Here is a 23,916-nt window from a genome sequence, read left to right as displayed (position 1 = left end):
ACCGTTAGTTTCCGCAAATTTCTGAACATCAGCCAAAGTCTTTAGCTCTTTCCTTGGGCAAGCTGCTACACACAGGGCAATGGATTTGATCTTCCGATGTACCAGATCTACGTTGCATGGATCCAAAAAGAACACATACCTACAATAGGAAAAAAACAAACAAGTGGCTGAATTATTTATATTGTAAGGACAAACTTAAATTTGTTTCTAGCAGAAAAATTCTACCAAGACATCAACATTTAATACCAACCATAACAATAATTTCAAGATTCTTTATTTTAGGACAATACCAATGTGGCATAAGCACATACAGAAAGAAACTAATAGAAGTTGAATGTATGCACTGTTGGATCTTTGAATGTACAGACTGATATTGTACAATGGGCATATTCTAAAACATTTGATCAGACTTCAGTACATTCAAGTGGCATTGTTTGTACAGCCTCAGCACTTCCATTATAAACGAGCTTCCACAGTTATAAACAGGCTGTGAATGTTAACTCCTGTTTGAGACATAACTTGAAGATCTCCAGTCTTTCCCCCTGAAATACAAAGTGGGGGGGGGGACAAACAAAACAAAACAGAAAAGTTGTATGCATACCACAAAAAGAAACGAAAAGAAAAGCAAGCTCAGGATGCTTTAATAAACGTACGTAACTCAAATAACTCAAGTTTTTTGTTTTAAATTGATTTTTCACACCACTAGTCCATAATATTGAATAGATCATTTTGGTATTTATTTAGAAGCATAAAAATTGTTGAGCTATTTCAGGTAACTATAAACTGTGTAAGTGCAGTATTTTAAAATATCTCCTTTCCATGAACTCCATCATGATTTAAAAAACACCCAAAGTTGTGAAATGTGCATTGTTTATCAACTCTCTAGCAAACATCTCCTTCCTATATATCTCTTATCTCAGAACCTAACTCAGGAGCTCAAAACGTTAAGAACATATACTATTTCTATTAAACACATTGATGAAAAATCTCTTCTGATCTCAGAAAGCCTATTTCATCTCACAGTACACTTGGAGACAGTTACAAATGATTTTGCAACAGGTACATGATGAAGTACACTAACAAAAATATTTTTCAGTTGATCCAACTGTTGAAATGCTTTTCAGCCCAGCGTACTAGCAAAAATACCATTACAGACCATTTAAACACTTTTACTGGTTTTGATTCCTTGGTTTTTTTTGGTTTGTTTTTGTTAAGGACAAAAAGCACTTTCTTGCTAAATGTGAAGAGGAACTGAAAATTGTTAGATCCTCAGTAAGTTTTACACCCCACTCCTTAAGGTAATACCTCTGAAACTACATTACTAATAAAAGACCTCTATGAGAAATGCAAAGATGTCCAAGTGTATGTTTATTGTTAAATAATCAGAACAGGCTATGTCTAATTCACAGTGTCAGATAGTGGAAACAGAAAATATCACTTGTGTCATACAATCTGACCCTTTGCACATAGGCTCTCTACTGTTCCTGGCTTTTCTCACATTATTTTGACTATATGCAGTGATGGTGCCTCACTCTGGGTAGTCGTTTCTATTTTCAATGTACAAACGTTATTACTATTTAGCCTCAATTTCTCAGTTTCTAGTTTCACATCCTACCTTCTGAAATGGAATCAATCCCTGTCATCATTTATATTAACTTGAATGTATTTATAAACTGCTCATGTTCTTTTTCCTAGTGAAACTGTAGTGCTTTCAGTCTCCCTAGGTATTATCCTCCACTCCTTGGATCATTTTTTCATTTCTGTTGCCCCTACATACTATATCCATCCAATACTGTACAAACATTAGGGGCTGTGACACAACTGGAAACTGAACTTCACATTCTACCTGGCAGTCTTACCCCCAGAGGGGAATAGCTTTCACTCAGATACTATACCATGAATAATAACACAATAGCAGCACAAATGAATCGGGAATCCTTTGGCAAGAGCAAGTTAGGAGAGACAGTCCACTCTCTTTGTTTGAGTTCTTGCTATTAGTAGAGAGGTACAGTTTCAATGAAAGGGGAAAATTACACAGATTATTTTATGAGGAAAATCCTGTAATTTTGAGCTTGGTCCTGTAATTTACAGGTATAGCATAGCTCTATGGTGTCATCTACGTTCCTCACAGGAGCATTCTGTTAACATATCATTAAACAGATACATATAACGTAAACACTAAAGTACTCCTTGGTTTAGAGTACGTTTGACAGGCAAAGTTTTCAATACAGCTTCAGAATGAAACTGGAAACTATGGTCATGTTTGCAACCTTAAATCATACTTTTTGAGAGTTACGGAGTGCTTCTCATGAGGTGATGAACCCCCTTCAGTTCCTACTGACTTCAGTGAGTCATACTCAGCACTTCACAGGATCAGGCCCTTAAGGTAGAAAGGTTGACTCTGGAATTAGAAAAGCAACGCAAGTTCACTATGCTGTCCAACACTGTCACTTCTTGGGTTCCTGAAATTGGGGGGGCTCTTCGACTTCTGTAGGAAACCTACCTGAAGTAAAATACTTCTTCAGTCTTCCTCCAAGAGGGACTTCAGTTCATGAATTGACATGACTCGTGTCCAGAAGAGCAACTTATTCAAGGGTTGCCTCTCTGACTGGTGTTTCGTAAGACTTTTCTGGTCCTAGCAGAGTAAAATGAGTGGCGATTCTCATACTACTGGAAGTTGCAATTGTGACAAAATATTTGAAGTCACTTTGTGCTCCTGGACGAGACTGGTTAGGGATGATTTTATTCAGTTGTTTGAGTGCTTTTTCGGGTGATGCAACCAAATAGTTAAACATCAAGAGGGAATGAACAGATTGTTTCTGGAGGCATATCCCAGAACTCTGATACATATTGTTGGCAGGCTAGCCTGTTGCAGAATAGGGATCCAGACCAGAAAATAGTATTTCACAGGCTCTTGTAAAGGAAAGTCAGAGTTAATTTAATGGATCTGAGCTGCTTAGAATTCCTGTCTGTACTCTTGAAGAGTCTCTTGGATGAAACATGGAGTAGGGTGAATGAGAGGGTTCTACGTGCTGATATTATGGATATTACCGTTGCCCTTAATATAATGGGGAAAGATTTGAAGCCCCTTTTAAAAGAGCTCTTTATCTTCTAGTCTAAAAAATCCTCTGGAGACCCTACTCTGTTTCCTGTGATCACAGTTTTCCGGTAGCCAGGAGCAATCTTGGCTGAGATGAAGAAAGAAGGTGTCAGTTCTGAGAACCTGAGTCTGCTATTTTTAATGGCTAAGTAGAATCAGGTCAGTGAGCTCATTAACACTGCCCTGTAAAAGATTACCTGAATCCAACTGACTATTCCCAATGCAGATTGGGAGAGTTCACTCACCTCTTCTAATTATTTAAATGACCACTTATGGCATCTAGTTGACTGAGCACAAAGCTGGTTTGAGCTTTGTTTTCTTCATGGCTTTTCCCTTTCTGAGGTGAGGTTTGGCTACAGAGTGGGAAAGGTTCAGTGAAAGATGTCAGAGGAAATCTTAAGCACCCAGAGACCTCTGGCACCGATGAAGAACCATGGTAAGTCACTACAGAACCCATTTCAGTTCTGCCTAAAGAACTGTGAAATTATAGTTCCAAACATGAAGGATACAAGTAATCCAAAGTACACAAGTTAAGTAAGCCACACAAACAAAGATCATTATTTATCTTACTTGGGCTGGTTCAACTCACTTCAAGATTACACTGCAGGAATAGGAAAATAATTAATTGTACCATAATAAACCTATACATACTAGATGTGTAAATTTTTCGTTGGTACCACTGTACCAATGCTTTAAGACAGCCAATGTACAGGATTAATGAAATTACAAGATCTTTGGTAAAGTGTTTTCATAATCCATAACTTTTTTGAGAACCAATAGAAAAAAATAACTTCTGAAATATGAAAAGAGGGAGGAGAATTACTTATAGAGGCAAAAATACTTGATTAAACTGACGTAATGGTGGACATGCCCAGTTCTTGGCCAACCCCAGTAACTATGTGGAATTTTAAACTCTTCATCAGTAGTGCCCATGCCTACATTTTTAATTTTTCTCAAATTTCATTCAAAGATAAATTGCAATATCAAAGCTACAGGTTTAAATGTTCAGAAATCAGAATATGAAAGTTCAAGTTAACTTTGGCAGTTAACTTCGCTGTGAACTGTGGCATATCCTGTGGCATACATTTAACAAGCTTAAATGTATACGTTTAAACCAACACAAAAAATGTTTCAAGTGTAGCTTTTTTCATCGTTGACTATTATTGCTTTTAAGTTTACATCATGGTAACATTGATTTGGGGAGGGGGGAGTGTATTTTAGTGCCTACTTTTCAAAAAAAAAAAAAGGGAGTAAAGAAAAGAAAAAATTCCGAGCTACTACAGGAGCTAAACTATATGGTTTTAAGTTAAGATGAAGTCACACACGGAAAGAAATGGAGAGAGAATCAACAGTCCCCTCACATGACCAATAGGCTTACTGGGCAAATGCCTGATTGCCCCATCCATGCCTGTTCAGTCATAGTGGAAAAAAAGTTAGCAGAAGTTAAATACAAAAGTGAGAAGACGCAAAGATATTGTTGTGTTTTCCCAGTATCTTGTGTTTTTCTATTTTAAAACCACAAACAGTTAACCTTTAACTGTGCAGCAAGCTAGCACAATATACAAGTCTATCTTGGCTTGGAGCATCTTGTATGTTCCTACATTTGTAGATTTCATTGATTTTCTGTCATCCCTCAAGACATCTCTAGACGTTTAAATGAGCACTGTACAGAACCACTGTTCACTGCAATCCACAAGCATTTCACTGCAATAATGGAGAGATGAATTAAAATGTTCACCCAATTCATACCAGTTCTGGGTGGGTCATTTAGAATTTAGCTCATATATTTTCTCTGCATGTATGCTGCAAATTTCCCATTTGCTACCTGCATGCACTGAGTAAAGAGCCCATTAATTAAAGTTTTTGCTTCTGGGGAATCAAGAGAATTTGCTAGCATTTGAAAGTCACCGGCTGACAATTCTCTGAAGCAGGGTATTTCTTCTTGTAGTTTTTGTGAAGGATATATACTATAACAGGGGTGGGAAAACTTTTTGGCCCAAGGGCCACATCGGGGTTGCGCAACTGTATGGCGGGCCGGGTAGGGAAGGCTGTGCCTCCCCAAACAGCCTGTTCCCCGCCCCCTCTGTCCCCTCCCACTTCCCACCCCCTGACCTTCCACCTCAGATCCCCCGACCCATCCAACCCCCCCTGCTCCTTGTCCCCTGACCGCCCCCTATCCAACCCCCCTGCTCCCTGTCCTGACTGCCCAAACCACCTCCTCCCGGGACCCCCACGCCCCTAGCTACCCCCCCTGGGATCCCACCCCCCCTGCTCCCTGTCCCCGACTGCCCTCCTAACCCCTATCCACACCCCTGCCCCCTGACAGCCCCCCTGGGATCCCACCCCCTTATATCCAACCCTCCCTGCTCCCTGACCGCCCTCCTTACCCCTATCCACATCCCCGCCCCCTGACAGGCCCCCCGGGACTCCCACTCCCAACCCTCCCTGTTCCCCATTCCCTCACCGCCCCCCCAGAACCTCCGCCCCCTCCTCTCTGACTGCCAACCCACAACCACCCACTCCCTTACCCAACCCGCCCGCTCTCTGCCCCCTTAACTGCAGCAGGAGCTTGCAGCGGTGACACCCAGCCAGAGCCAGCTGCACTCCCCACACTGCCCAGTGGGAGCGGCGGGCCAGAGCATGGGGGCGGCGTGGCTGCGGGGGAGAGGGAACAGTGAGGGAGGGGCCTGGGACTAGACTCCCCGGCCGGGAGCTCAGGGGCCAGGCAGGACGGTTCCACGGGCTGTACTATAGTATCTTCATTCTGCCCAAGTAGCAAGATCGTGCAGGTCAAAGACCAGTTAGGACTGGCATCTGAACAACTTGTACCTTGTCAATGTGTTCATAATTTTGTTTGCCAATTACTCCAGCACATCAAGATAATTTTAACCCCATAATCCTGGCATAGCTCTAAAAGACAAGCAACCTCTTCAGAGTAGGCAGACTGGTCTGGAACTGGCTGTCAGGTCTTCACTACACTCCATGGGGTTTGTCTCCCAGAGCACAGCATATTGAAACTATGCTGTGTTCTTTTTGTAATAAAGACAAAGTCAATTTTTGGTGCAAAGATGTGACTGTGAAAAAGCTACAAAACTGAGGATACTCTTTCAGAATCTGATGTGTACTCAGCGAATCACTCAGAGGACCCCCACCCCCACATTATAGCTCAAGCTTCCCCAAATAGGGTCAATTTCACTTCCTCATTACATTCCCTACATGTTGCTATGATTTAGCAGGAAGAGATAATGCTAGTTTACAGATAATGTAACATGTCTGCTTCTGATTGGAGGCTAAAGATAAAATTACTCTACAAGAGGCAACAAATGGAAATATCTTCAGGGATCCCCTGGAAGTTTAGAGCAAGAAACTCTTTCTTCGAGGCTTAGTTCATGATAGAGAGGCTAAGAAAAAAAAGCTTATTTTCTCCGGATTGTAAAAAGCATTACTATAAAATTTAGATGAGCGTAGGAAGTAATCCCATGTATTGTACCTCTGACACTACAAGAACAGTCTGACAGAGACAGATGCTGATCAGATGGAACCCTTTTTGAAACAATTTCAAGACAGTGAAAAACAAGGGGGAAAAAATCACTTGCTAATATATAGGAATTGTCATATTAGATCAGACTACAGCTCTATGTAATCTAGTGTGCTGGACAGTGCCATATGCTTCAGACAACTGTGCAAGAATAATCTGGCCATAAGGAAAGTTTCTTCTCCCCAGGCAAGCAGTAGTGGTCTTATGCTCTGAAAGAAATGATGATTTATGCCACCTAATTTTTCTTAACTATGTGACATAATCAGATGTTCTCGTTAGCCATACAAGAGTGATCCTTTTTCTGAACTCTGTTGAACTCTTGACCTCAGTGATATCTTGTGGCAATGAGTTCCATACATCGTGAGAGACTGTAGGTAAAAAACGGTATTTCCTTTTATCATTTTTAATTTGCTGCCTTTCAGTGTCATTAGATGTCTCTTTGTATTATGGGAAAGGATAATACAATAAAGTACTCTTCCACGTGACAGCCGATAGAAATTAGATTTGAGGACACAACGTTCTCGGATATAAAAAATCCGATGATTAATTGATTAGTGAGAAAGTGGTCCAATGCAGTCACACACCCCGCTCATCTACTTTTTGAAATAGGACAAGCTGCTTGTGAAATGAGTAGCAGCTTGCCAACTCAAACACCAGGTGATTTTATAGGATCATTACCAGCCTTACAAAAAGGAACTGGAGGCTAATTAGGAAATTTATGAACTATGAATTATCACCTGGCCTGGATTGTAAGCCCACTCTTTAGATCTTTCAGTCCAAGATGCTACTCATTCCTTTGAACGTTTAAAAGTAACATCAGAAAGGATCAAATCAGTTTTAAAGAGTTTACAACAATATTAAATTCAATACTATGTACTGCTCAATTCTCTAAATAAAACATGCAATTTTTACCCCACAGAACAATCTGAAAGATGTCCTTATTCCATTAAATAAAGGGCAAGTATTTATGTTTTGGTTTCCAAGGGATAAATGCCACTTGATGCCCAAGCATAAAAACTAGGCCTACAACTTTTACAGATTTACATCAATAAATTGTTTAACTGTCACTGGATTTTATATAACCAACTCAGATTACTTCTGAAAAAGTGATAGTCTTCTTAACTTTTCACATTAAATTACTCTTCCAAATGAAGATGCCAAGAAAACTCCAATACTATCTCCAAATAATCAAACCTTCAGTCAAGCGTTCTTACAAAACAATCTGCATGTATTGAGTGGTTTGTTAGTCTAAAGACAGGTGAACCAAGACTATTCCAGAAGTTAATAAGGTCTTTTAGTTTTTCATTATCCTTTGTTGCAGTCCTATTTCAAACTTCATTAGTTATATAGTCTCAATACAGTGCAGTAGCGATGATATACAAGCTAAAGGGATATTTTGCTTTCAAAGTCCTCTGAATTGTTCAGAGGGGTTTCTTGGCTTTCCTCATTCAACCCTGGAACATTTGAAAATGTTGGTCAGTATGTAAAGCCCCATTGTACCAAACGGCTGAACACAACAATCAAACTATATAATGAGATGCCAAGAAGAAAGCGATACTCCAAATTACTTTGTTTGTATACATATTACAAATTCCACAATGCACATTCACAAATGCAGGCTACTGGTTGTTAGAGAAGGTTTTAAGCAAGAGAAATGCAGGAAAGGACTAGATAGGAAAAATTAAACACATTAACTAAAAGAGAGTCAGAATATTTATTGTAATCTACTTCCAACTGAGAACAGACTCTGGTTCAGTCATCCACTAGTTTGGAAAAGGCATATACTCACTTCTTTTGTGTGAGGTCTAAACCACTATTGACTATTCCATCCACCTTTACATTCTTCTGTCCACAGATATTTCCATAACTGTCATATCCTGAAACCAATCTCGCAGCTGCTCCAGTAGCTATTGAAAAGCCACAAATAAAACCCTGGGGAAAAAATAGATAAAAGATTTCAATGGCAACTGTGTCAGAAACGCAGTTTAACAATGCTCTCCTTGGAGCTGGTCGTGGGGGAAGAGGCAGTTGTAATTCATTTATTTCAGAGCAGAGGAGTCCAATTTTTTGCATCCTTCTTTGAAATTCCTTCCATTTAAAAGGGAAAAGTCTAAGTCAATCGAGAAAGAACCACTGTGGGGAACAACAGACAGTTGTGAATTTAAATGCAAACACTAATTTAAAATATGATTCAGATGCGCTAAAAATTATTTATTAGCTGAACAGGCTCAATGTGCTAGGTGCTTTTACAAGACAGGCATAAAACAAAGTTCCTGAGGGGAACTGCTCACAAACTAGGCAGACAGCACACAATTGTAAAGGGGAGGACGGCAGGGAAGGAGAGCAACACATGCAGCATGACTAGTGAAGTTTGGGATACACCTCGTTAATTGCCAGATACTTTGGGTATTTTTGCTTGTAAGATTTTTCAAACATCTTGTTAACACTTCTGAGGGAAAGAAGGCCTATTTGGAGTAAGTGCATTTTAAGCAGAAGGGGAGGCAGGGCAGACCAGGCAAGACATTTCAGATATAGGGGACAAATGGAAGAAAAAGAAACACAAACAACAGTGGAAGCATACAAAAGGAACAGCTAGGAGCAGCATGGTGGAGCAAAAGGGGGGGGAAAAAGGGCCTTAGAGAAGAGAGACCCAGGTCTCACTGGGCTGTAGACGGACTTTCAAAGAGCTTAAATCGGATATTAAAGGGAAAGTTTGGGGGTCGGGAGGAAATGCAGAGAGGCCACTGTAAAGAGGTCATGCCTGAAAGCATCAATTATCTCTTTACAACTAATTAGGCTGGCAAGATCCTGGGCAGAGAAAATCAGTCCTTCTGCTGTCTCGCCACGTGTCCAGCGATGCCAGAGGAAGAAGATAAGAGGGGGAAGCCAAAGTTTGAGACTGGTGGGAGAATTAATTAGTCGGGGGGAAGCAAAGGAAACAAGTGCAGAAGAGAGTCTGGAGTTACAAGTGGACACAAGAGAATCAACTGAGAAGGAAAAGGCAATTGGAAGGAGGGTGTGGAGGAGTCAAATGTCGACCGCTTTAAAGCCTTAGACAGCAAGACAGCATAGTGCAATACCAAAGGAGACAAGTTGAATACAGAGAAATTCCAAATGAAGAGCAGGTCACTGTCTTATAGTAAATTAGCTTATTTATAAACTTAACATTGGACAAGTCAGAGCAAAGAAGGAGTAAAAGGTTATCACTAGTAATAAGCTGATTTGCAGCTCTTACTGTCAATTTCATCAATCCATCACCACTCTCAGCAAGTTTGCAGATGACACTAAACTTGGAGGAGTGGTAGATACGCTGGAGGGTAGGGATAGGATACAGAGGGACCTAGACAAATTAGAGGATTGGGCCAAAAGAAACCTGATGAGGTTCAACAAGGACAAGTGCAGAGTCCTGCACTTAGGACGGAAGAATCCCATTCACTGTTACAGACTAGGGACCAAATGGCTAGGAAGCAGTTCTGCAGAAAAGGACCTAGGGGTTACAGTGGACGAGAAGCTGGATATGAGTCAACAGTGTGCCCTTGTTGCCAAGAAGGCTAACGGCATTTTGGGCGGTATAAGTAGGGGCATTGCCAGCAGATCGAGGGATGTGATCATTCCCCTCTATTCGACATTGGTGAGGCCTCATCTGGAGTATTGTGTCCAGTTTTGGGCCCCACACTACAAGAAGGATGTGGAAAAATTGGAAAGAGTCCAGCGGAGGGCAACAAAAATGATTAGGGGGCTGGAGCACATGACTTATGAGGAGAGGCTGAGGGAACTGGGATTGTTTAATCTGCAGGGGGGATTTGATAGCTGCTTTCAACTACCTGAAAGGGAGTTCCAAAGAGGATGGATCTAGACTGTTCTCAGTGGTAGAAGATGACAGAACAAGGAGTAATGGTCTCAAGTTGCAGTGGGGGAGGTTTAGGTTGGGTATTAGGAAAAACTTTTTCACTCAGAGAGTGGTGAAGCACTGGAATGGGTTACCTAGGGAGGTGGTGGAATCTCCTTCTTTAGAGGTTTTTACGGTCAGGCTTGACAAAGCCCTGGCTGGGATGATTTAGTTGGGAATTGGTCCTGCTTTGAGCAGGGGGTTGGACTAGATGACCTCCTGAGGTCCCTTCCAACCCTGATATTCTATGATTCTATGAAAAGCTCTAATTCCTTTTAAGCAATAGAATTTTATGTAGGATAATGCACAGATTCTTAATGTTTTCCACACTGTGACTCTACATTACAGCAGAGAAGTTTCAGGATCCTCCATCTATTTTAGGATTCTACTCCCATCTAGCCACAAAGTGAGGGAAGGTGGATGTAACCACCTGAACTTATTTGCAACTCCCCAAGGCAGTGATGATATGACAATTGCTCCGCACACCGTATTGGCATGACAAGAAGGCTGTAGGAGAGTACACCATACAAAAGGAAAAATTCGCAGTTGCAGGTGTGTATGGAGTTGTATCAGCAGGACACGGCCAACAACAGACCACGTAACAGCAAAGAGTGAAACGTAACACAATCTGGGACCTAATTTTCAAAGACGGGCATATGCAACTGTGTGTACCTAATTTGTATCATCTAATACCCCAAATAAATATACAGAACTAGGAATTTCTGTATTAAACAGTCATTTAAAAATCAAACTTGTCAATGGATCGCAAAAATACCAAAGGGGTGCTAACTGAAGAGCAAGTTAGCTAGGAGCTTGCAGGGCACCATGGTTGTAAAATAAAGCCAGTAAGAGTTTGAGATGCATAGGCACAGAGCATCATCTCACAAACCAGGAATGTGAAAAAGATAGTTATTCTCTAACTGGTGGCAGGTTGGACTAGAATAATGTAAGCAACCCTCCCTAATTCCACACAAAAAAGGCAAAAAACAAGATACTGAATTTTCACTATGCTGCAATCATCTTTTTGTAATTTGACATTTAACTGCATCATAGCATTTGTCAGGAGGAAGCCAAGTGTTTTGGCATCTAGGTAAAACACAGTGAGGCTTTGACACCTGGGGTAGCTTCGGAAGAAGGTATGGATTGTGGAATAAGCGTATTAACTGGATGGCTCTGCTAAACTTATCAGCAGGGATATCAACAATTTTGAGGTTTACATTGCCATTTTTATGTTTCAGAACTAACAGCCTATTGAGATTAAAGTAACAGTTCCTTATGCTCAAAGCTATTTTTAATACAGGCTTAGGATGATAGCCTTAAAAAAAAAAAAAAGGCCAAGTGTAGCATGACATCTTCACAACCATGAGGACTAGAAACTTGTTTTAAAAGTAGCTTAGATTCTGATGCACACAATTCCGTGGCAAAACAGAGTCTATAAGCAAATTATGAGACCCTGTGAAAGTACTAGATTTGTGCATTGTGACACTGCTTTACAAAAATGTATCAAAATCAAGCAAGTTCTTATTCCGTAACTGATACCTGCCATGCTAAAATACACTAGACATTGACTGACGTTACCAAATTTCTAATCTCAAAATCTGATTTCTTCACAATGAGTGAAAAATATCTGTGGCTAAGTAACATTTAGAATCTTTCTTATTTTACTCACCATTCCAATACAAAAGAGGATGAATAGCAACAGCCATGGTATATCTGTGCAGCTGCGATCCTCCAGAGGCTTCCACTCTCGTTTGGAGCTCTTGGGTGAGAAAAAGGGATAAAGACAATGGTTACGAAGTCAATTAAATAAAATATGTTCTGTTAATAACAAAGCGCTTTGAAAAGCAGTTTTTAGGGCATTGATATTCGTCTGGGTTTATCTTTGGATACTTAAGTTACTTCATCTATACTGTAAAATGTACAATAATTATTTAAACTACAGTGAGGCTAGTGGAACCATTTAACAGACAGTCAAGCTAATGTGTCCAAGGGTAAGTGCGGTAAGAATCTGCAAGAGAGAGCGGGTAAGAGCAATGCTGAATTCAGAAAGCATTTCACTTATTCATATTTCTGGCTCTAGCACAAGAGGGGAAATAAGCATGGTCACTCAAGGGATCAACAATACTAGCTAGTTACTGTACCCTTCCACAGCTACTGTATGTACAGTAATCTGCTTTCCAAGAAGGATAAAAGGATAAGCTTTTCACAAACTCGTCAGTTTTAAACGCCTCCATGGCAGGATTAACAGCATATAGTACAGACAGAAAGAATGTAATATATAGCTGTCTAAGGAACAGTTTTTTAATCTGACTAGAAAAGGCAGCTATGGAGTTCTGCAATTCAGGCAAACAGTGTCAACTTACTAGAAGAAAGGAGTCTAGAATTAAGTTCAAACTCTCAGGAAAGAGACTCTACTGCTGTTTCAGATGACAGAAATACCTCCATGGATAAAAGGCTGGACTGCTAACAGTTTGCACTATAAAAATGGCTACCCTGCGGCCCCCAAGTGTACATTTCATAAAGTCTGTTCTATTTATACTGGCTCATTAGAATTAAAAAATTATGAAGAGGTTTTTAAGCTATGCTTCTTCTCTAGGAAGCTAGGGGAAGAATGCATATTGACTACAAAGCAAAATTAAGTATACCACTAGAATTTTGTTCACAAATCAAAATTTTGATTTAGATCCAATGTTGAAAAAAGTACACCTCATTTAAAAAATAACAAAGTTGCAGAGACAACAAAGCTCTTTCAATAAGTTTCCAGGAACCTACTGCTTATAGCATCTCCCTACCAAAAGTTTAGGCATTTAAAAGGATCTTTGTGAGAGCTAGTCCTCCATTCAGTAAGGGCATGGATCACAGAACACAAACTGTAGTCCAGAAGAGGTGTAGAATGGCCTTCTATACCTTTATGGGAGAGCACGAACTGGGATATAAAGAAACAACTAAAGATTCCAACTTCTTGTGTAGGACAACCTGTCAAAACCTTAGATTTTCATTATAGGTTCTGAAGTTTGTTGGAGATTCAGATGAGAAATTAGAACAGGAGACTGAACTGCCAACACTGAGCTATTGTAAACTTTGCTGACATTTGCCATCTCCAGCACCTAGTTTTGCAGACTGATCAAAAGCAGAAAGTCTGCAGTACGTGGCTGTTGTATTACTAGCTAAAATGTGTTGAATACCAAAAAAATCTTACTAAGTCTCATCTTTAGCTTGATTTGCAAACACAAATGCCCTTTACAAATAAAGTTATTAGAAAACTACAAACTAGATACGATGAATGAAAAAAATGCATCTTCCTCATCCGCTGCATTCAAACTGCACATCCCATTTGAAATGAAGTTTCATGACAATGGTATCTGTTAATATTTTTAAAGCCTCTCTGTATTTGTCCAGGCTGTGCGTGAGTCCTCTAATCAGTGGCTGTTGACAGGAAAATAAAAACAGCTCTTGGGGAATCACTGCCTCCCATGAGAGGAGCTGGCTGGGTGATCCCACTCAGTCTGGGGACTTGGAAGAAATTTAGGTTTCCAGATAAGAACTCCAGCAGACCCAGACTCTAGGAACTGCAACCTCTGGAATTTCACTCCAGATCAGAAACCAGAAAGGTACCTTATAAAGGACATCCTGCAGCATGGACTTGGCTTTTGAAGTTAGCATCCACAGAGGCTGCCCACATCAACTCTAGTGCCACGAAACTGTAAGGAAACCCATCTCTCTCTCTGCTGAAAAGGTAGAGGCTGCTCTTGTGGAGTGAGCCACAAACCTCTTTACTCCAAACACTACATTCTCTTTCTTCATACTCCAAACACTACTCCCAATGACACAAAGCCTAAAAAGGCAAGCTGGGGAACCCCACAAGAATAAAATCTGCCTTCTAGTTTCTACAGTTTTATTCAGTTATGCAAAGTCCTCTTCCCACTGAGCAATAAGTTTATCTTTTTTCTGTGGGACTGGAAGGAATGTGGAGAGACATCCCCACCGAAGAAGTGGGGATTCACCCACGAAAGCTCATGCTGCAAAACGTCTGTTAGTCTATAAGGTGCCACAGGATTCTTTGCTGCTTCTACAGATCCAGACTAACACGGCTCCCCCTCTGATACTTATCCCCACCTACGTGGACAGATGAAACACGCTGGAGGACACAGGAAAGAGACTGAATTATTGCAGAAGTTCTGACCTGATTAAAAAGCCATGTAGCAATCTGTGAACAATGAGCAAAGTTCTCAATATCATGGCCAAACAGATTGCCAATAAAAAGGAAGTTTTAAAGGTGAGAAACCTCTAAGATCTTCTTTAAGTGTTCATAACACATGCCTATGAGGTACATAGCAGGGTAAGACTTCACTGTCAACTGCTTGAAAGAGATATTCTTACCACTTCCAGATGGCAAGTCAGAAATGCTCTACAGTACTTTGCTTGGATATTATTTATTTCAATTTATAACAATATACATAAAAGTGCCTTGCCTCGGCTCTAGGTGCCTCTGTCAAAATTTAAAAATACAATCAGCAAAACGAAAGCCGACAGCTGTTAAATATCTCCAAGCCACCCCCCCACCCCAATCTCAATAAAAACCATCCCCTCAACACTCTCCCTCTCCCCTCAAGAGCCTGGGCAACTGCTAATGGTCCCTACAATATGAGATTTGGGTTTTCATACCAGGGAGGTGGGAGAGAATAGATGCAAAGTTGAGGGCCTCTAATGGAAAAATGCTCTGCAAGCAGCTCCTTCTCTTTTGTACTGAATGGACTTCAGCACAAGTGCCTCTGCTGACTGCAACCATGGCAGTAAGACATGGAGCAAGAGTCAGTCTTTCAAGCACTTTGTGGTTCTGTCCCTCGAAAAATGACTTCACGAAGAAGGAAAAAAAAAAAAGCTCAGTGTGGTTCCTTGTTAACTGCCTCGTTTACTTTTGTATAAAGTCTGCTCTGTTTGCAAATAAGCTGCATTTCCTAAGAATATGTCTACACTATGGAGACTCTTCCAACACAGCTATGCTGGCACAGCCCTGAAATGTACACATAGTGTACACCGACAAAAAGGTTTTTTCCATTGGTGTAGGAACACCGCCTCACTGAACAACTAAGTGACATTTCTGGAAACGCCATCAACATAACCCCCAGTATAGATGCAGCTATGTCGGCATAGCTACGTAGGTTGTGGGTGTGGGGTTTTTTCACATCCCTGACCAACGTAGTTACGCAGATAGGTTTCGTCTACACCGGAAAGTTGTATCTGCCAACCACACAAATTCACTCTGGGCTCTGAGAGTATGTCTACACTGCAATTAGACACTTGTGGCCGGACCTGTGCCAACTGACTCGGGCTGCAGGGCTGTTTAATAGTACTCCTCCACCCCGATACAACACGAATTCAGCTAGAACGCGGTAAAGCAGCGCTCCGGGGGGGCGGGGCTGCGCACTCCAGCAGTTCAAAGCAAGTTCGATATAACGCGGTTTCACTATAATGCGGTAAGATTTTTTGGCTCCCAAGGACAGCGTTATATCGGGGTAGAGTGTACTGCAGACTTCCAGGTTCAGGCTAGGATCCTGCGAGGTAGGAGGGTCATGGGCCAGCTGCAGGTAGACGTGCCCCAACAGTCAAGCTGGGTTCTTTTAATCTCTCTCATCATCACCACTACAAGAGGTGCTTGCAGGCCAAATGATGCCCTCAGCTACACCCAGGCAACCCAACCGTCTTCGAATGATGCCACCCTTACACTTAAAACAACATCTGTAGTGAGATTTTTGCATTAAATCATATTTGTACAAATTCTATTACATTAAGTTCATGTAATGGCATGCTCAGTATCTTTAAAGATCTCTCCAAGGATCTTTTCTGGCTTTGCTAAATCTCACAATATTTTTTATTTACAGGTAGTGCTAACAGAAAACATAAGAAGCTGATGAGTTTCGTTTGCTGCCACAACTTTGGAGAGTCAGTCCTGATGACAAGATGGCAGCTCCTTCTGTGTTGACCACCTTCAAATGAAATCTTGTAATAGGATTTTTTAAAAGCCATTGGATGTACTTTGGAAGAGCACTGACAAGGATTTGGAATTACTCACAGTTACCTGTGGTAACAGGTAATCCATTTCATTTGCTAAGTCAGTGAACAGCACCAGAGCCTTCCAGGACAACAGATGCAAAAGCTGCAGACACAAATCTCCACTGCTACAATGATCAACACTTCCAAAAACACACGTTTCAAGATCCATGGGCCCTACACATGCCTATCACAATATGTAGTGTACCTCATTCAGTGCACTAACTGCCCTAACAACTATGTGAGTGCAACCAGACAGTCCTCATGCTCTCAAGAGAACTCACAGGCAAACAATAAGACAAAAAATACCCCATCACCTGTGGATTAAAACTTTTCACAAAATGATCACCCTACGTCTGACCTCTCAGTCCTCATCCTCAAAGGAAACTTGCACAACACCTTCTAAAGACAAGCCTAGGAGCTTAAATTCATAACTTTGCCAGACACTAAAAATCATGGACTGAAAAAAAGAGGCTGGATTAATGGCTTATTATAACAATCTACAATTAAAGCTGCGAGTTTGTCATGGATTCTGTGACTTTCTGGGACATCTGTGACTTCTGCAGCAGCCGGGGCGGCTGGTCTGGGGACTGCCTGAGCAGCTCCTGGGCCAGCCGTCCTGGCCGCTGCTGGGGCAGTCTTGGGCCACCATGCTCTCCTCCTCCAGCAGCAGCAGGTGTTTGGATGTGGGAGAGGGCTCAGGGCTGAGAGCAGGGGTGCGGGAGGGGGTGAGGGCTCAGGGCAGTGCTTACCTTGGGGGGGCTCCCCAGAAGCAGTGACATGTCCCTTCCTCAGCACCTAGGCAGAGGAACAGCCAGACAGCTCTGTGCACTGCCTCCACCCGCAGGCACCACCCCCGCAGCTCCCACTGGCCGCTGTTCCCAGTCAATGGGAGCTGTGGTGCCAGCGCTTGGGGCAGAAGCAGCACGCAGAGCTCCCTGACCATCCCTCCACCTAGGAGCTGAGGGAGAGATATGCGCTGCTTCTGGGGCGCTGTGCGGAGCCAGGCAGGGAGCCTGCCAGCCCCTCCAACACACACCCCCCCACGGGGTCGCAGGCTGCTCCCCCCCAGAGCACCCGTTGTGCCCCCAGGCACCCCCCCCCCCAAGCACCCATGGGCTGCCCCACCCCCAAGATTTAGTCAGGGGTATATAGTATAAGTCATGGACAGGTCACGGGCTGTGAATTTTTGTTTACTGCCCGAGCCCCGACTTTTACTAAAAAAAAACATGACTAAAATGTAGCCTTATCTATTGCTGCTCTCCACCCCCCTTTGCCTCCTATAACGGGAGGAGTGTTAACAGGCCAATTCACCTTGAAAGGTCTCTTTGAAATATGTCTTAACTACTTATGCTAACCAGTGGTCCCCAACCTTTTTCGTCTGGCGGGCACCGGATGACAAGCCACCGAGGACTGTGGCCGGCGGATAAGCATCCCCCGAAATGCCACCGAGAAGCGGCAACGTCAAGAGGCGTCACCGCCGAAAATCAGTGGCATTTTGGCCGTGACGCCTCTTGATGACGCTGCTTTCTGGCGGCGACGCCTCTTGACGTTGCCACTTTTCGGCAGCATTTTGGCGGATGCTTGTCCGCCAGCCAGTACGTGGGTGCAGATAGATGCCCCGGCGCTCGCTGGCACTGCGTTGGGGACCACTGTGCTAACAATTGTTCTACCTTGTATTTAAGATGTGACACACTAAATCAAGGGTTCTCACAACACATTTTTTTGGTGGCCTCAGTGTGGCCACCAAATCTCGCTGGTGGCCACACTCACACTTTTCCCTAAAATACTTTACTACTTTAAGAAAAACAATTAAATATGCAGATACACATCCAAATCATTAAAAGCAGCAAAGAATCCTGTGGCACCTTATAGACTAACAGACGTTTTGCAGCATGAGCTTTCGCGGGTGAATACCCACTTCTTCGGATGCAAGGATCCAAATCATTGTAATTTATATATGTAGGGTTTTTTTGTCAGACTCAATAATAAAAATAATACTGTGAAAAGTGATGTGTGTATATTTGTTAATATCACTTTTCACAGCAAACTTAGTAGCTATCTGGGAGGCTGTGAAAAATTATATTAACCAACATACAGGTATCACTTTTCACAGCCTTCCAGATAGCTAGTAAGCCCCAGGACCAGCCCTAGATTGGGGGGGGGGGGAGAATGGGGGTCGAAAAGGAGGCAGCTGGGGCCAGAGGCGATGGATGAGGGGCCGGGGGAGGCAGTGGGGGCCCAGGGTGATGGGAGGATGGATGTGAGGCCAGGAAGGCAGCAGTGTCCTGGGACCATGGAGGGGATGGATGTGGGGCCAGGAAGGCAGCAGTGTCCTGGGGCGATTGGGGGTGGGGGGCAGAAGGGCCCCATCTGTCTCCAGAGGCACATCCAGGAGCAACAGGGAGGGAGGGGGAGGGGCTAATGCACTGTCCCCTGCACCCCATCACCAGGCTTTCATGGCTGCATGAGAAGTCCCTGGTGGCCGCATTTGAGAAACATTGCTCTAAGTACCTTTCCCAGACCTGAGAAGAGATCTGTGGAGCTCAAAAGCTTGTCTCTCTCACCAACAGACATTGGTACAATAAAAGATATTATCTCACCAACCTTGTCTCTCTAAAAGGAAATATGAAAGCCATGATTTTAACAGGTATTTAAAAGGTTACATGGATGAATTAAGTCTGTTTCCATATCTTTACTTATGTCTTGAATTATGCTAAATCAGGTTTACAGCTCCACAAAAGCAAAGTGTCAAACAAGACTTCTCATAATCTACATATGAACTCTAAATGTATGTAACAATGATCCTTTGGACGATTAACGACCTGATTTTCAACTCCCCAAATATCAAGAATAAGATGTGATACACATTCAGATCTTGTATTTATCTTGAAAAGTGTGTCTTATTTATTTAACGCAAATGATTACTAGCCTTAGCTACTTATGCTCAAACGTCCAAAATATTTACTTTATGGTCATCACAAGGTCTAACACAAATGTTGTGATTGTGTTTCTTCTGCAGTAGGCCTCCACCTTTTGCCTACATCCTAACTGAAGCACCATCAAAATTGCAGCTGACAAGTTTTGCCTGCAGCCCTCAATCTGCATTTCTACTGATTTCAGCCTTTTCTATGGACAGATTAAGATTCCTTCAGCATTTGCTGATGCAAGAAGCATACAGACAAGATAAGCAAAAACTGATATTTTTCCTTACCATTTGCCCCACGGTAACAGTTTCCTATTAAAGTGATGGGATGCTGTTGTTATTCTTGTTCTGCTAACTTACAAAAGGTATTGCCCCTGAACAAAGCAAGTAACTGGAAGAAGAGCTCTGTGTAAGCTAGAAAGCTTGGTCGTCTTCATCTATGAAAGGTGGGAGTTTTGTTGAGAACTGCTGGTGGATTAGCTGCTGGATTTGCTATTTGATCAGTTGTTCTTTTAATGAATAGCAGAAGTGCCTAGAGCATGAGATAGTTAGTCATACCTCAGAATTCAAAATAGGAACACAATTTTCTTTGTACAGATGCTTGTAGTTATCATACACTCATTTTTCTTCATTTTCAACCAACATCTCACATTAATGTCAAGCAATTTTTCTTTTTGTTCTAATTTTTTTATTGTATTAGCCCCACTTGCCGAATCAAGTAAAAGACCTACAAGTTAGGTCCGTTCAGTGCACACCCAGGACATAGTGCCAATTTTTTTTAAAGGAGTAAACAAAATGACCCAGGTAACTATAGGCTTCAGTCTGACATCAATCCCAGGAAAAATAAGGGAATGGGTGATGGACTCGATTAATAAAGAGTTAAAGGAAGGTAATATAATTAACACAAATCAACATTTGGTTGATAAGGTAATAGTGTTGATGTAATATACTTTGACTTGGTACTGCATGACATTTTGATTAAAAAACTAGACTGATATAAAATTAACATGGCACACATTAAATGGATTAAAAACTAGCTAACTGATAGATCTCAAAATGAAACTGTAAACAGGGAATCATCATCAAGCAGGTTTGTTTCCAGTGTACTCCCGCAGGGACCTATGCTATTTAACATTTTTATCAATGACCTGGAAGAAAACAAAATCACTGACAAAGTTTGCAGATGACACAAAAAATAAGGGGTGGCAAATATTGAAGAGGAGAGGTCACTCATTCAGAGCTATCTAGATCGCTTGGTAAAAACTGGACACAAACAAACAATATCCATTTTTGTATGTCTAAGTGTAAATGTATACATTTAGGAACAAAGAATGTAGGCCATACTTACAGGACGGGGAGCAGTGACTCCGAAAAAGATTTGGGGGTTGTGGTGGATAATTGGTTGAACATGAGCTCTGTATATGATGCTGAGGCCAAAAGAGCTAATGCGAGCCTGGGATGTATACACAGGGTATTTTGGGTAGGAGAGGTTATTTTACCTCTGTATTTGGCACTGATGCAAACTCTACTGGAATACTACGTCCAGTTCTGGTGCCCACAATACAAAGAGGAGAGGATTTGGAGAAGAACCACGAGAGCGATTAAAGGATTAGAAAACATGCCTTATGCTGATAAATTCAAGGAGCTCAATCTAGCTTAACAAAGAGCAGGTTAAGGGGCGACATGATTACAATCTGTAAGGACCTACATGGGGAATAAGTACTGTATTTAATAATGGGCTTTTCAATATAGCAGAGAAAGGTATAACATGATCCAATGGCTGGAAGTTGAAGCCAGACAAATTCAGACTGGAAATACGGCACACATTTTTAACAATGAGAGATATTAACCACTAAAACAATTTACCAAGGGCCATGGCGCATTCTCCATCACTGACAATTTTTAAATCAGGATTGGATGTTTTTCTAAAAGGTCTGTTCTAGGAATTATTCTGGGGAAGTTCTATGTTATAGAAGAGGTCACTCTAGATGTCAAAGATTCCAAAGCCAGGACAGACCAATGAATCTGGTAAAGGAGTGGGGGGATCAGCTTGCTAAAGGAGTGGGGGGATCAGCTTATGTGGCCTGCATCTTGCAGGAGGTCAGACTAGATGATCATAATGGTCCCTTCTGATCTTGAATTCTATGATTCTATGAATCATTTCTTTAAATTGTTTATTTCGTACTACACTGACAAGAAAGTTGCCACCCTCATTTGTTAACATCCTGTTCAAGTTTTAATTATTTTGATTGCAGTATCATCTTCAGGCCCTAGCCCCTAATGTTCTAGGCCCCATCCAGACCTAACAGATCCAAGCATAAGATCATAAAAAACAGATAAATACAACAGAAATGGGCAAGATGGCCTAAGACTGAGATGACATGCAATTGTCACAGCACACCAACTGCTCAGACATGGTCAAGTGTTTTGTAGGCAAACTGACACAGGTGAGATCTGAAAAACACCACTGACTTTGCAGATTTTTTACAGGTGGCTCTCATGTCATGAAGAGTGGAGACATGAGTCAGAGTGAAAGTGCTGGTTAGAAAAATCTGACAAATAAGCAATGCAGGTTGGTATCGCTGTTGCAATGTAAACAGGGATCAATGTCTCAATTACACCTGGCTGATTTGGGTTCGTCAGAAGTTCTGGTCTTTTCAAATTTGCTTTTCAGCAGTGTTTGGAATGGAAATAACTGGGGCAGAGATCGCATTTATCAGAGAGGAGAAAGTTGCAGTATTTGAGACATGAGCTGATGAGAGCCTGGATGAGAGTTTTCAAAACGTGGAAGGCCGGATCACCGAAATGTTGTGCCTGAAGCAGCAGTAAGATTCTGACACTGCCTGGATAGGTGTATCTAGAGAGAGGACAGAGCCAGAAGACAACACAGGTTTATGGGCCTGAGCAATAGGGACGATGGTAGTTACTGACCACAGCAACTAAGACAGGAGGGAGGCGGAGAACTGAGAAGGAAAGATTAAGCACTTTGTTTTGGCCACACTGAATTTAAACTAGCAGCTGGACATCCATAAGGAGATGAAGTGGGGAAGGCAACATTTTAAGATGATAATTATGGTCATGTATGAGAAAGGCAGCTCACCAGTCAAGAAGGAAAGTCTTTGCCTTTCAGTTGATTTTTTGTGGTATAATTACAAGATGATCTGGGCAATTGTGTGTGCATCAAAGACTAACAGAGACTACTAGTGAATGAAGGTGATGTTCAAGCGCTTCTGGAAGGCCTAGAACAGGGACTTCATGACCCTCATAGCTACATGTCAATGATAATGGCAATGCATTATTTGAATGATCATATTTAACAGTGATCCAATTGTACTTCAATAGACTCTGAATGAAACTTTGACATTAAATCTTAAAGAAACTGGAAAAATAGATTTTCTGCACTTTCAGCAATGAACTTTTCTTACGACCTTGCTACTTAACTCGGCAATGTTAATTTTTCTTTAAGAAAGTTACCTGGTTTTGCTTTTTCAATCTATTAAATTACATATTTCCTACAACCGTCTTAAAACTTCAGACATGTTGAGCAAGGGAAATTCTTGTCTGGATGTTTGGTAAATCCTGAACACTAATTACCTAGTCGCAGCTTTCATGTTCACCACATTTAGAAAGAGAAACAGGCACCTCGTGAATTCAGTATTGAAGACTGAAAAGAAAGAAGCTTTATGCAAACTATGGGATTAGGTGCCCTGCCCATATTCTAGAAGTTTCCAAATTCTAGGAAACTCAGGAACACAACAACCCCCTCCCCACCCCCAGCCCCCACACACACTCCCTCTTCAACATTCAATAATAGTTGATTCCACCCATTAGGGACGTGACCTCTCTAGTCACCTGTGACACCACTCACTCCTTTTTCCTGCTAGACATTGACAGTACTAACATTGTAACTGTTTGCTAATAGATATTATAACCGTGATGTTCTCATCACTTCTTTAAAATTTGTAGAATAGGTGAAATCTTCATTTAGATTTAAATTAGAACCTAATATTTCTAGAATCAAGACCACTTTCAACTATATATGTAAATAATTCAGAAGTAACAAATTTTTAAACCTGGAAAAATCCATAAATATCAATTAAACCTACTAGGATCTCCCTCACGCTCCTTGCATTCTCTCTTTTGCATTTATATCCAAATGTTGAATTCAGAATCTGGTTTTGTCCTGTACATAATTTCCCATTTGAAAGTGATTCTACATGAAGTGATATATACTCATATCATTTTGCACAGCAACATCAAACCCATTTCAAGTTTTTCCATCCTAAAAACTAATATGACATCAAATTAGAGGGGAACATTTAAATTCAGTAGCGTCAGTTAAGAAACCAAATGAATGATACCCTCGAACAACATGAACATCTGAACTCTGACGGCAAACAACTGGACAATCT

At 41.5% G+C, this 23,916-nt stretch overlaps 1 protein-coding gene across 2 annotated transcripts in view; it reads right to left on the bottom strand.

Annotated features, from left to right (window-relative positions):
• The window catches only part of SLC44A1 (solute carrier family 44 member 1), a 92,580-nt gene that overhangs the window by 47,511 nt on the left and 21,153 nt on the right, over positions 1–23,916 (bottom strand). For both annotated transcript variants that reach the window (XM_045020603.1, XM_045020602.1), the window contains exons 2-4: positions 12,197–12,286; positions 8,428–8,570; positions 3–139 (exon numbers count right to left, since the gene is read on the bottom strand). In XM_045020603.1, coding sequence (XP_044876538.1) covers positions 3–139; positions 8,428–8,570; positions 12,197–12,286 — 370 coding nt within the window. The remainder of the gene's footprint in view (positions 1–2; positions 140–8,427; positions 8,571–12,196; positions 12,287–23,916) is intronic.

This window comes from Mauremys mutica, chromosome 6, assembly GCF_020497125.1.
Source record: "Mauremys mutica isolate MM-2020 ecotype Southern chromosome 6, ASM2049712v1, whole genome shotgun sequence".
NCBI lineage: Eukaryota > Metazoa > Chordata > Testudines > Geoemydidae > Mauremys > Mauremys mutica.
Note: the sequence above shows the minus strand (reverse complement) of the source record. Positions and strands in the feature narration are given on the sequence as shown.